The sequence below is a fragment of the Guillardia theta genome, assembly GCF_000315625.1.
Source record: "Guillardia theta CCMP2712 unplaced genomic scaffold GUITHscaffold_53, whole genome shotgun sequence".
Taxonomy (NCBI): domain Eukaryota; class Cryptophyceae; order Pyrenomonadales; family Geminigeraceae; genus Guillardia; species Guillardia theta.
Genome location: NW_005434621.1, coordinates 81245 through 94435, shown reverse-complemented (window position 1 = coordinate 94435; position 13191 = coordinate 81245). Strand labels below are relative to the sequence as shown.

The window sequence follows — 13191 nt, the reverse complement described above, 5'->3', positions numbered from 1 at the left end:
AGAGGAAGACAAGGACGAGGAGGGGGAGGAGGAGAGGAGGAGGGGGGGAGGAGGAGAGGAGGAGGAGGAGGGTTGTAACTTGTGTTCAGTTACTTGACGATCCACCTGATGGAGGACAAGGATTTTGTTGCCTCGCAAGGATTCCAAGCACAAGAGGAGGAGGAGGAGGAGGAGGAGGAGGAGGAGGAGGAGGATTTTGCCCTGCCACCCATGGACGGTATTGTTTCCACCCACACCAACGATCCTCTGAAATTGCACAGGTCCAAGGAAGGTATCGCTGGTTGCCAAGGGTGAGCGGTGGAAGCAGATTCTCGACAAGATCTCACATGAGTTGAAGTTGGAGGTGGTTTGAGGGAGGACGACCATGATGCGAACAAGTCTCATACTTTCATTACACTGTCATCTTATCACAAACACAACACGATGGCATCATCCTACAATTGCAATACACCTCCTCTCGCTTCCTCCCGGCATCAGGTTGCTTTCTTCGCCTTCTTGCCCCCCGTTCTTCCCATCCAGCTGTGCAAGAATTTCTTGCCTTTTGGGGGGTACAGCAGCTCCTCTTTCCTCCCATCCAGCGTGCACTGCTGTATGATCTTAAGGTTCTCGTTTCGTATCACCTCTGCCTCCCTAGCAAGGTGAGAGATCTGGTGCTCCAGCAGCAGGTTCCTGTCCACGTTCTCGTTGTCCCCGTGTCGCATCCTCAGCTCCTTCACCAGCTTCGCTCCGCTGCCCGAGAACGTCGCCGACGCAGGCCGCCGCTCCTCTGAAGCCGCATTCGCCCTGAACGGAGTGCGCGGCATGGAAGGAGGGAGAATGGCGGAGATGGGTCGATGCTCCCCGATGTTCCTCAGAGCGCTGCTGAAGACTTCATCCAGCCCCGCGATCGCCTGCACGATCCGGACGATTGACATGCGGCAGGTCTTGGGGAGCTTGTTGCTCTCGATCGCGCTCCTGATGAACTCGATCAGCTTCGTCTGCAGCAGCTCCTCCTTCGCCGTCGGGTTCAGGCAGAGCCTCGACAGGCAGCTCAGCCCCTCTTCCAGCACGTTGATGTTCCCGTCCAGGTCCAGCATCGCCGTCACGATGATCTGAACCCCGTTGTGCTCAATCACCATGTCCAGCGCGTCCCCGACCCGCGCGAGTCTGTTTAGGATCGCGCATCCTCGCTCTTGGATCTCGCCCGATCCCCTCAGCGTCTCCATGACCTTGAGCACGTGCCCGATGCCCTCGTACCTGATCAGCTGCTGGTGGTTCTCACCGTCCCCGCACAGGAGGAGGAGGAGTCGCATCCCCTTGGACTGCAGTCTCACGTTCTCGCACTTGCCCGCAAGCGCCTTGAGCACGGCAGGGATCGCCCCCAGCCTGCTGCAGGTCTTGAGGCAGGGCTCGCCCTCGCACACGTCCGCTAGGACGCTGCACCCCTTGTAGACCAGGTCCTCGTTGTCCGGGAACACTAGCAAGCACTTGATCACCACGCTCACAGCCCCGCCCTCGCTCAGCTCCTTGTCCAGCTGGTGTGACGACGCGAAGCTCGAGAGGGCGCAGCAGCCGCGGAAGAGCACGTCCTGGTCGGAGACGTGCAGCGACATGGCCTGCAGGATCGCCTCGAGCCCTCCCTCCTCCAGGATCAGCTTCAGGTTCTCAGCCTTGTTGGCGCAGAGGTTGCAGAGGGCCCCGCAGCCCTCCACCTGGATCCTCGCCTTGGACGCATGCCTCCTCATGGCCAGCAGGATCATCCCGACCCCTCCGCTCCTCGCCATGTCCTCCTGGATGTCGCCGTTCTCGTAGGCAAGGTTGCACAGGGCTCTGCTAGACTTGAGCTGGACGTTGAGGGCGTCGGGGTGCAGCGTCATGGCCTTGAGGACGTGCTGGGCTCCGCCAGAGGCTGCGATGTGCTCTTGGAAACTCTTCTCGCATGACAGCGCAGAAAGGATGCTGCAGCAGAGGGCCTGCACATCTGCATCGTCAGCGTGCCTGTCCATGAGCTGGAGGAGGAGGACGCAGGTCTGCTCGAGGGAGCGGCTGAGCTCCTGCCCATGAGAGCAGATCTGGTCGATCCTTGTGAGGATGACCTTGCTCTCCGTGCTCAACTTGAGGAAGTGCAGCAGCAGCATGTTGAGGGTCGAAACGTCGTCCACCTCAGCCACGGACTCGAGCATGCGACGGATACTCTCTTCCCCGCCCTCTCCTCCCTCGCTCAGCCCCTCTGCCGCAGCAGCGGGCAGGTCGGGGGGACTCCCCTGCTCAGCCGCATGTCGATCTTCGCTCAAACCGTCTTTACCTCCCTCTCCCTCCTGCTTCTCGGCCTTGTCCTGTGCTGGCTGCTTGTCTTCGTTGCCTGCTCTGCTCCCTCCCATCGTCTTCTGCATCGACGGCAGCTCGAGGCACGGGACGAGCTCGCAGCTTGCCCGCGGCTTTCTCGCTCTGTCCATGTCCGGCTGGCAGCTCTGACTCTTCTCAGCTCCGGTAGCTGCGCTGCTCTCAGGCGTAAACGACAGAGTCCTCGAGAAGAGCGGGAGGGAAGCGTCCAACGAGGCCACCACTTGCTTCAAGTCTGACATGTGGAGGAGGAGGAGAGTGCGGTCAGTGCCGTCGCTCCCTAGCGCCATCGCCGTCACCTCATCCCCTACCACGAGGACGGAGCAAGGATGCGCTTCAAGCGCCTTGTGCAGAACCACATGAGACTGAGAGACTTGCTCCACTCCTGCTACCGCCAGCGACCTCTGGCCATGGCGGAACCCGCATATTGCGACCGCTCCGTTGTCCTTGATGCCGCCGGCAGGCTTGTCGCAGGAGAGAGAGGTTCTCTTGAGAGCCTCGGAGAAGTCAACGCTCGCGTTGAACACGTCGATTCCAACCAGGTGGAAGCCTTGCTGCGGGTACGAGACCAGCAGGATCTGCGGGTCCAGCCTCGCTTCCAACTCCTCCACCCCTTCCATGCTCATCCTCAGCGACTGCAGCGCGTCTGTGCTGCTCGCAGTCTGAGCGCTGACGAGCACGCAGAAGGTGTTGATGGTGGCGTTGGTGACCTGCAGAGCGATGCCGTAGCCGATCGTCTCCTGCTCCTCTCCTCGGTGAAGCCTTACCAGGCTCTGAAAGGCTTGCTGGAGGCCGCGGAACCCAAAGCTCGTGTCGTCATACGGCAGCACGTCCTCTCCTGCCCTCGCCCCCTGCTCCTGCTTGAGGCGCTCTGAAGTTATGGGCTGGTTCACGGAAGGAGAGCTGTTGCTCCTCTCGCTCTCGCTCCCCTCCTCCCCGTGCTTGTCCGTCACGTTGGCAACTTGCAAGGAGAAGTTGGAGGAGGCTGTCTCGTTGGCGCTGGACGCGATTTCACAGCAGTGAGTGGCCATGCTCGCTTGCTTGCGCAGGAATCGTTTGACTTCCGGTCGGGACAGCCCTGCCTCTCCGAGGTCTATGGCGTCTAGGTCTGCCAAGTGACTGCAAGACTAGCGTCAGCGTCGCACATGTGCATGTCGTTGCCGCTACCTGAGCTCGCAGACTCCGAGGCTGAGCAGAGATGGCAGATGCTCGTGCAGACTTTCGTCCTTGAGCCACTCGTAGATCTCGCGGAAAGGATCTTGCCGCATTTCCTCCTCGTCAAAGGGTGCCTGGTCGGTGACAAACCGTGCGGCAGACATGGCACGTGCTTGCTTGACGTCAGCACTGAGGTTGACAGGAGCAGGGCGGATAGGAGGAGCAGAAAAGCTCCTCTGCCTCCCTACAGGGACCTCGCGGCCCCCGTGATCACGGGGAGGAGAGGGGCTGCGTTCGCGGTGGACATACGGGTAGGGGTGGAAGTTTGGGCACTGTTTTGAAGAGAGGGAGGAGGAGGAGGGCTGAGAGAAGGAGGGGCCGAGAGGAGGGCGACGAGAGGCGGAGGGATGTCGTCGAGCGGGCTGGAAGCCCTCCCTCCGCAGCGCTCCGAGCCGCCACCGCAGCATGGCGAGACAGGGACCGTACCAACGGCTGTCGGGCGACTGGGACTACAGGAGGCTATGATTACCCCTTATTTCACCGTAAAAAGGTGGGTGGGGGTGGTATACACAAATTTCAAAGAAGAATCTCCAACGCATCGAGGGGGATGAGGGGGATGAATAGAGCATGAGGGGGATGATTTCGAGGCGTGAGGGGGATGATTTCAGGGGGAGGGCTGTATGAGGGGAGCGGGAAGGAGGAGAGATGGCGGGAGGGGAGCGGCTGAAGACGATTTTGAACGCGTACCCTCTGGAGCAGTACAAGATCGGGACCAAGGAAGACAAAGATGAAGTGGTCTGAACAACTCCTCTCTTGCCTCTGAGAGTCAACCTTGTCCTCCTGGTCTCCTTTCTCCCACCCCTGCTCCCCCCATTGCTCTTCCCACCGCAATCCCGGCCCATTCTGTTCTGGCGATGCCCTTTGTTGAGTCCGAACTCTTGGGGTCGCTCTAGATATCCGTCATGCTTTAAGATGCTGGGACTTTGTTCATTCCTGTTGGAATTGCTCTGATATCTCGATGTCCTGCATGTTTCTGTGTCTTTACACGCAGCAGGCATAACTGGCAGAGTGACTTGTTTGTGGTCTTAGGAGAAGGATCCCAGCTCTAGGTTCGTCCGGATGGAAGCAAAATATGAGCAGGAGGGGCTGAGAAGAACAGTGGAAGGGGTTCTGATTGTGCACCAGCACAAACATCCCCATGTCCTCCTATTGCAAGTTGGGGCCCACCAGATCTTTCGGCTGTAAACTTGATCCGTCGGGAGGAGCGAGCACGCCTGACCTCGAGCATGCAGGCCTGGCGGGAGGCTAAGGCCGGGAGAGACGGAGGAAGACGGACTGAAGAGAAAGCTGATCAACAAACTGGCTCCTCCGGACTTCAAGGAGGAGGAGCCCCTGCCCTGGGAGGTCGGGGAAGAGCTGGCGACATGGTGGAGGTAAGAAGCTCTCGCTCCTCGCTCTGTCTCATGCATTGCCAGGCCGAACTTCGACTCGCGGCAGTATCCATACCTCCCTGTGCATGTGACGAGACCGAAGGAGTGTAGAAAGTTGTTTCTGATCCACCTTCCGGAAACATGTACCGTCCTCATCCCCACTCTCCTTCTCCCACCAACATGTGCAAGCGATTTCTGAAGCATGCGTTCCCCGTCTCCCCAGGCACTTTTGCCGTAGCCAAGAATCACACTCTTGTGGCGATCCCCTTCTACGAGCTCTATGACAACCAGGATAGATACGGGTGAGTATATTTCGAGGTGCACGACCGCAGGTACAGCACTGACACATGACAAGGCCTGTGATATCTTCCATACCCATCCTCCTCGCCGGAAAATCAGTCTTGCCGCTCTAGATCAGCACCGAGTTACGCGCCAGTCATATTGTTTTAATATTTTTTTCTCATGAATCTTTTTGTCGTTTTGTACGAAGCAATAAATTTTCAAAAAATGCGATATCGTTTGCAGAGCGCACGAAGCACGGGAAGATGGAATTTAGTGCCACTTTGTTTATCGCCAGAAGATGTAGAGCAGAATGATTACAACCAACGCCACGACCTGCAAGGCATTTTGAATCTTGCGGAAAATTTCTATCATTGCAATAGGCAGAAACTCACCACCAATGGAGCCCATTGTCTAAACAGCAAGTCCCGATACCTGAACGGTGAATTGAGAATCACGCACAGCAAGAGTGAGCATAGGGGGCTATCGTACAATGAAGTAGCTTTGTCTTTGAAACGCCTCGTCTCCGCAGACAAGGTGGCGGATCTTCCTGTTACGGCTGCAAACACATTGAGTGCATGATTTTGCTCTCTCAGTTTTGATTACTTTCAAGCTTTTCTCCTCTTCCAAGAACTTCTTGTATGTTTCTTGTCATTATGCCCTGCGCGTCCCAAAAGTCATCAGCCTCGACGACAAGGGCCCAAGAGTGACCTGAATGTCTCGCAAGTCATCCGACATCATCTTCAAATGGTTTCGATTAGCGCGAGTGTCTGTGTACAGTTTCTTGGTCTTTTGAATAAAAGTATCTGAGGCAATCAACCATCAGCGCTCTCATCGAAGCCACCATCGCCTGCCATTACCGAATGTGATGAACTTGTACGGCCTCTCCACATTGTCAATTTGTTGGCCGTGCAGTTGGATGAACTCTTTCTGCAGATCGTCTAGATAATCGAACGCAAGTCTGCGCGGGCAGCCCTTTTCAGCTAACGTAAGGAAGCAGATCTTGGATCCTGAGGTCCCAGGAGCATCTATAATGACATAACTGCAGAACCTCTCAGTTCATGTTCGCGACATGCTGGAGCATCTCACTGGAATGAATAAGTGCCTGCCTCGATGGTGCATGGAGTCGGAGACGTGGTGCTTGTCTGTCGCATGATCTTCTTAGCTTGACCTTTGTATTTCTCCAGCTCGCCGCTCGCATCCTTCTCATCGTCCATGGACGCTGCAAGAGGGACAGGAAGCTGGCCTGCTGAGATTGGTACTTTGAAAATCAAAGTGAACTTCATGTCCTCTTGCTTCACTTGTCGCCAAGGATTGTAACGCCAGGTAAACGCCCGCCCAACTGCACCGCAATGTACTTCAGATAGAAACATGCGAGCATCGTGTCCGTTCAGATGTCAAGAACAATTTTAAAACTAATGAACTCTGTGTTGAGAATCCTTCCACCCTTCTGTTCCTACTCGTCTTAATCGTGCATTTTTTCTTTCAATGGAGGTCCTGAACAAATGTACTTTGCACATTTCCACACAGTCAGAGAATGATTATCACGACTTGAGTGCGAGACCATTCAACTAAAAAACAAATACAAGCATCAAGTATAAAAAAACAACAAGTTCATGCGTGCAAAGACAAGAGTCTATCTCAGCCACTCACCACCTCGCTACATCTGTACTAAAACAAACAAGTCCAACCAAAACTGGTCAAGCCCTGCCTTTGTCAGTGAATCCCTCATCATAGTTTGTGATGGATTAGGACGACATCACATATGACGAAACTCATGTATCTGCTATCGATAATAGATCGAGGAAGATAATGCCTTCACGAATCCTGCTTTCGATCCTGCATCCTGGATCTTGTTTAATCTACAGGCATCATCCTTTGTCTGAAGTACAATCCAATCCCCATCTTACTCGACTCAACCCAGCAATAAACATTGCATGCTGCAACAAAGTATGTCATAATTGACTTCGACAGTCGGTGTCCACTTATATTCAGAGGAACGCTGGATGAAAAATTCAATCGTTCTCGTTCCTCTCCATCACACCAACACATCACTGGTTTTGAATCTTCTCTTCTCCTCCTCAACCCGATTGATCTTAACATTTCTGATGTCTTCCGTTCCCCTATGCTCTGCTTCCTTCAACATCTTCTGCCATCTCACGCTTCTTTCGCATTCATCCCGCCTGCATTGAGCCTTGGCGGGATGGCAGATGGATGTGGGTAGGGTTCTTTTAATCAGGGGTCCTTGCTCATTTCTTACCCAATTGAGGGGGTAGGGTTATTAATGATACCCGTACTAGCAAATGAACTCCACATAATCAAGGGTAGTACAAAGAGAATATAGGGGTAGTCATGCAAGTATGACGGGTGAGTATTTCTAGTATGGGGTGCGGATGGGAAATTGACCATGGGGTACAATAAAGGGATGCCGTATGGTAGGGTTGGGTTGACACCCCCTTAATCACAATGGCTTTCAACATATCGCGTACCCCATGTCCTCACATACCCCATCATTTACTGGTCCAAGAACCGGTAATGAGGATGACTATCTATGAACCCACCCCCTTATCTTCCCTACCCTACCCCTACCTTTCCACAGCTCTTCACTACCATTCATTTTCACTCTACTCTAAGTGACGTGTGCCAACGACTCAAGACCTCCACCCTACCCCCTGTGATCCTATAGAAGGCTCTAGATGGACCCGGTCTGAACAAAACTTTCAAGCCTGCCTCATCATGATCAAGCTCCCCTCAGACTCAGTCTTGAAATACCCCTACCTCTTAAGTTGGAGTCCAAGTACCCGGTCATGCTAGACTCACTGTGATCTCCACCCCTACCCCACCCGAATAACACACCCACCCTCATTTTACTGATGAGTTGATGGTTGAAAGTAGGGGTACACCATGCTGAGGGTGCACAAGGTCGATTTGCTACACCCTATGGTTGAGCCATAGCAAGTTGTCCCTCCACCCCTACCCACTATTTACAACGATGACCCCTACAAATATTACCCCCACCGATGTCTTTCAATGAAAATATTGAGCAGTACCCGGTACTATTTACTAACCAAATACTCCATACCCCTTTTAACTGAGTACCACCCTACCTCTCTAACGTTGCCTCCGCAATGCTGCGCTCTGCCATGAAACTTCCTCTGCGCACCTCATCAATGCTCCGCGCCCTTCCCGTTTGCTCCCACCTTCAAAATCCCTCCTCCTCTTCGTTCATGTCCTCCACCCGCACTTCCCTTTCCTCAAGAGCAGTATCAACCACTGTTCAATCGAGATACTTGCGCGCTCCTGCAGGAGGTCAAGCTCGCTGCGTCCAGCGTGCTTTGGGGGGCATGCGATTTTTCTCTTCACTGCCTCCTCACATGGAGCTTGCGTTTCCTGCTCTCTCACCCACCATGAAGGCGGGTAACATAGGTAGGAATCTCCTGCGCTGCATTCCCTATAGCTCTGACTCTTGTTCTCGTCAGCCAAGTGGATGGTGAAAATCGGGCAGAAGATTGCTCCCGGAGACCATCTCTGTGACGTGGAGACAGACAAGGCGACCATGGCGTGGGAGGCTCAAGAGGAAGGATACGTTGCTGCGATCCTTAAAGAAGACGGGGCCTCAGACGTGGCCGTGGGAGAGATCGTTATGGTGGTATGCGAGAGCTTGTCTGATGTCAGTGCGTTTGAAAACTTCAAGCCATCAGCGCCACAGGCAGCAGCAGCTCAGGCAGCAGCACCGCAGGCCGCAGCCCCTACGCCCAAGGCGCCACAGCCTGCGGCAGCATCAAAGCCCGCTCCTGCTCCTGCAGCAGCATCTGCAGAAGGTACCAGCGTGACCTTGGACGGGAATTTGCTTCAGCAGCTGAAGGCAAAGAAGTGGGCATTCTCGAAAGAGTTTGGTCTTCCAGCTGCTCAGTGCAAGTACTACTGAAAGATGCAGATGACGAAGAGGATGGCAAGGGTCATATGCGCAGGCTGATGTTTCATGCGAATGTACTGAATCTGAGAAGCCGAAGAAGGATTTGTGCTGGATGGCATTTTTTGTTTTCCAGATCCTCATTTCGAAGTGCAAAACAGCACTAGACGACTGAAAGAGGGTCGGAATCCGTAGTCGAGATGATGTATTGAAGCTTGTCGTAGCCTGCCGCCTGCATCCTACACACAATCAAGAAATGTAGACACCTTGCCATTCATTACCTTGTTTGCAACAGATCGACCATTTGGGGCAAAAAGCCTCTCTCAGAATTTGAGTGCTCTGTAAGAATGACGCTCGAGCCAGCCTGCCAGAAGCTAAGAATGAGACAAACATGGATAGAAACAGAGCTGAGGAGCAGCAGCGAGGGGCACGTCAGGGAGGGGGGTACGTTGGAGGAAAGAGAGAATTTGGTAGGTTGGACAAGAGCTGCAGATTGAAGACAAGGATGTTGAGGATACTCCGAAGGGAAGATAGCAACTTACAGCAATAGCTGCCAACGCGTCATGGTGACTCATCTCTCCCATGACGAGGAGATCCGCTGGGCACCCCAGCAGAACGCTCCCTCCCGACCCAGCTTGCACCGCTACACTCTTGATCTTGATGTTCTCGAGTTTCGCCCCCCTTTGGCACTGAGAGCACGCAAGTCAGTGATCGTCATGAAGTCGGCGGGAGGGTTGGATGCCTTCTCGCTGACGGCCAACCGGACATGCTCAAGACAGCATCGCTTCTTGACGACCTGCCGCAACAACTGCACGTGAGACCTGGAGTACTTGAGCAGGGTTTGAGGGTTGTTCACCTCCACCGCATCCTTCAGTGAGATGTGCTCTTGTAACTGTACGATCCTCCCGGATCCTGCCCCAGGATAACCTGCCACCATGGCTTCAAATGCGTCTTGAAGCACCAAGGAGGGGATGGAGGGTGTGACTGGTTTCAGGCGAGGCACAGTTGTCACAACTGGCGCCTCCAGCCTCATCGTGCTGTTTACATTACCTTCTATCTTCATGGGCTTGACAGGGCTGATTGATTGAGGATCCGACGAAAATGCCTGTGCCAGCCAATCGTTCACTCCCCCCGATGCATTGTCGCACGCAGTGTGGGGGGAGTAGACACATATTCCCGCCCTCGCACAGCGAAGCACTATCCGTTGCGTGACGTCGGAGAGATTTAGCCTGCATTCCATCTCATGCCAGAGTTGCAGATCGCGAGAGGAGATGACCTCTTGAACGAGCCAAAGGGACGAGGATGATAAGTAATAATAAGCTTTGCCCCAGCCGAAAGCGCCTCTTCCAGAACCTTGAAGCTCCCACTATCAGTCAATTCATGCTCCAGGGCTCGCTACCTTCTCAGTGAGGTCATTCGTGAACAGGATGGCTCCAGACTCGCCGATTTCCTCTTCGGTGAAGGAAGATTCCACCAGGATCCCCACATTGTCCCACGGCTAGCGCAGCTGAGTGAGTTTCATACCATGTTTGGCGTAGCAGAAAACAGAGCAGACAATTGGTACTTCTGCTCCATCCCTCCCTCCCTCCCCCCTCTATCTTCTCTGTCCTCTTTGACCTCTCAGTCTCTTCACTGCCTCCTCATGCCTCCTCATCCTCCCCCTACCTCAGCAAGCTCCAGCGGAAACATCTCCTGCATGGCCTGCACTGCTCTCGTCACCCAACCCAGCATCGTGGCGCTGCTGTTCCCCGGACAAAATCCGGCGGCTTCCCGGCGAAAAGTACCGGTAACGTGACTGGGGGTCAAAGGAAGGTAACGTGACGACCTCTTGAGTGGATACGAACAGTTGTTCTTTCCAATCAGCCACTCGAGAGATAGCCTTATTAAGTTTTAAAGGCTCGTCACATGTTTTTAAAAGATATATGTTCGTACAATATTCAGTACCACAAGAAGTGCGAAAATGTTTTTGGGTGCTCACGTTCCACCGAAAGCAATAGTAAAGAGGACCCCTATAACACAAATAAACATGCGGGTGATGATCGATTCGTACAGCTCAAATCAATTCGCAGAGGTAGTCTATCACAAGGTCATCGCGAGGTACATTTCCTCAATATCTTCCAAATAATAAAAGAAAATTACAAATAATACAATATAAGGTTCAAATAAAAAGCTCTGTCGATTGAAACGAGGGAAACTTTTCGTTGTCAAACCTGGATGTGGAACACAGTGCATGGTCGCGGTAAAAGGAGAAATCGCATATAACAGAGGTCGGTGAGACGGTAAGGTAAGACAAGAAACCCCAGGAAGAAGCCTCTTGATCAGTCACTGAGACAAGGAACAAGGTTGTCTCGTCGTCGTCTGAGTCTCAGTCTATCATTGCAAGTTTCACTCTCCAGTCCGTCTCCTGCCACCTTTTCAGCGCTGGAAAACAGTGTCCCATTTGACGCGAAGACCCCGAAAGCTGTGAAAACTTAAGATATACTTATCATCTTGATCTCAGTTGAGCTGGGGGAGAAAGTTAGTTTCAACATTCAATGTCCATGTCGACCGAAGTCATTCTAAATAATCTAGTACAGAGTGCAGTCAGTGAACAGGTGAGGTCATTGGTAGTCGTTGCGTCTATAGCTGCGGTCGCTCTCATAGTTGCATCGTGTGCCGCGGCATGGCTGATCTTGGGGAGGCTGGACAGAATCTGCAACAGGCACAAGGAGATTGATGAGCTCCTGATGGTGTGCCAGCAGAGAGCAAAGTCTTCTCGTGGCTACTGGGATGCTGCCTATGAGAAGAATTCACCCAAGTATATTCGCGAGGGGAGCATCCATTCGTACCGAGAGGATGGGTCAGAAGAATTCAGGGAGGGCTTGTCGGACAACGAATCACAGCACTCGATGGAATCATATGCATCCGAGGTGAAAATATAGAGAAGTTTCCTCTCCATGGTACACACTGACTCCTTGTCCTTTCTCTCCACAGCAATTTTACATGATGTCAGAGAACGTAAACCAGAACGTTCAGTACCAGCAGGACTCGTCGAGCATGGGAGGTCAGAGCTCTCGATGGTCGGTCTTCCTTGTTGTCTCACGCTGCTCCAACTGCAGGATCTTTACAGTTCCAGCGAGCACGAACTTCTGAAGCAGAGCACCGACGAATGCGAATGTTGACTAAGATGGACTACATATTGGAGGAGACGACGGTTCTGCATCGTGTCCTCTCCCTGCGTGGACTGACTTTCTCTTGTTCTGCAGACACATCGTGGAGGCACTACACGTCAGCAGCAGCAGCAACAACAACCGCCGTCTTCTCCTATCCGTCAGCCTTCGTCGCCCGTTCGACGCCCTGAATCTCCTGTTAGAAGACAAGCTTCACCAGTGGGGCGAAGAACGAACAGCAGTGGATCACGATTCTATGCAAAAGTTGTGATGAGGGATGCACCGTAACATTTACTACTCAACGAATCAGAGTATTCTGTAGCGCACAACCTTGCGCAAATGAAGCCATAGTAGAAACATTTTTTTGATTTTCGCAAACTTGATGATAAAGATCGCAATTTTCTCAACCCAAAAAATATTGTTTTATGCTGATGATAGAGCTGCAGAAATGAAAGCCATATACGAGAAGATGGATACAATGTTCATGTCTATTTATAATCCAATTAAAAAGCTTCAGGTAACAAGACCCTTGGTCATCGAAGGACAAGAAAAACTGAAACAACAATGTTTACAAAAAAGCAACCTTCCCTGCTCGGTAGCATGGTATGCCTGTTCCTGCCATTCACATTGTGACAATACACTCATTTGTAATATGCGCTCATACCCGGCAGACACTCGGCCATCGGGTCTGCTACGATTACACCTTCTGGATGTTCTGGAGTGTAGATGATAGCGTATCCCGAGTCCGAATAATACTGCTCTCTACTGTAAGAAGCAACTCTGGAGCGAGGGAGTAGAATCTCAAACTCACCCCACCGATGGCAGGCTCATCCTTAGGTCCCCTCCACCATCCTACAAAGAAGAATCTCATATTTTCTCTTACCACCCATATCCACCACTCCTTTCCACTCCACTCCCACTCCTCTTTCAATCCCCCCCCCCC

General features: G+C 52.9%; 6 protein-coding genes across 6 annotated transcripts; 3 read left to right on the top strand and 3 right to left on the bottom strand.

Annotated features, from left to right (window-relative positions):
* Window positions 1–374: 374 nt before the first annotated feature.
* GUITHDRAFT_164137 (hypothetical protein) lies at window positions 375–3641 on the bottom strand (the record flags this gene model as incomplete). The annotated part of the gene is made up of 2 exons (XM_005829228.1): window positions 375–3441; window positions 3490–3641. 2 exons carry the CDS (start codon window positions 3639–3641, stop codon window positions 474–476), a joined length of 3120 nt encoding a protein of 1039 aa, XP_005829285.1. The 3' UTR covers window positions 375–473.
* Window positions 3642–4182: 541 nt separating this feature from the next.
* Window positions 4183–5419, top strand: GUITHDRAFT_88112 (hypothetical protein; the record flags this gene model as incomplete). The annotated part of the gene is made up of 6 exons (XM_005829227.1): window positions 4183–4269; window positions 4567–4718; window positions 4770–4910; window positions 4953–5050; window positions 5131–5209; window positions 5263–5419. 6 exons carry the CDS (start codon window positions 4183–4185, stop codon window positions 5318–5320), a joined length of 615 nt encoding a protein of 204 aa, XP_005829284.1. The 3' UTR covers window positions 5321–5419.
* Window positions 5420–5557: 138 nt separating this feature from the next.
* Window positions 5558–6472, bottom strand: SEC22 (vesicle trafficking protein Sec22; the record flags this gene model as incomplete). The annotated part of the gene is made up of 5 exons (XM_005829353.1): window positions 5558–5745; window positions 5793–5847; window positions 5898–5992; window positions 6047–6228; window positions 6276–6472. 5 exons carry the CDS (start codon window positions 6470–6472, stop codon window positions 5558–5560), a joined length of 717 nt encoding a protein of 238 aa, XP_005829410.1.
* A 2058-nt stretch (window positions 6473–8530) lies between these two features.
* On the top strand, window positions 8531–9114 carry GUITHDRAFT_73945 (hypothetical protein; the record flags this gene model as incomplete). The annotated part of the gene is made up of 2 exons (XM_005829226.1): window positions 8531–8612; window positions 8666–9114. 2 exons carry the CDS (start codon window positions 8531–8533, stop codon window positions 9112–9114), a joined length of 531 nt encoding a protein of 176 aa, XP_005829283.1.
* A 148-nt stretch (window positions 9115–9262) lies between these two features.
* GUITHDRAFT_111577 (hypothetical protein) lies at window positions 9263–10830 on the bottom strand (the record flags this gene model as incomplete). Its single annotated transcript, XM_005829225.1, has 7 exons — window positions 9263–9338; window positions 9381–9463; window positions 9642–9788; window positions 9896–10328; window positions 10376–10452; window positions 10499–10597; window positions 10765–10830. 7 exons carry the CDS (start codon window positions 10828–10830, stop codon window positions 9263–9265), a joined length of 981 nt encoding a protein of 326 aa, XP_005829282.1.
* An 803-nt stretch (window positions 10831–11633) lies between these two features.
* Window positions 11634–12439, top strand: GUITHDRAFT_141257 (hypothetical protein; the record flags this gene model as incomplete). The annotated part of the gene is made up of 3 exons (XM_005829224.1): window positions 11634–12008; window positions 12073–12142; window positions 12345–12439. 3 exons carry the CDS (start codon window positions 11634–11636, stop codon window positions 12437–12439), a joined length of 540 nt encoding a protein of 179 aa, XP_005829281.1.
* Between the last annotated feature and the right edge of the window lie 752 nt (window positions 12440–13191).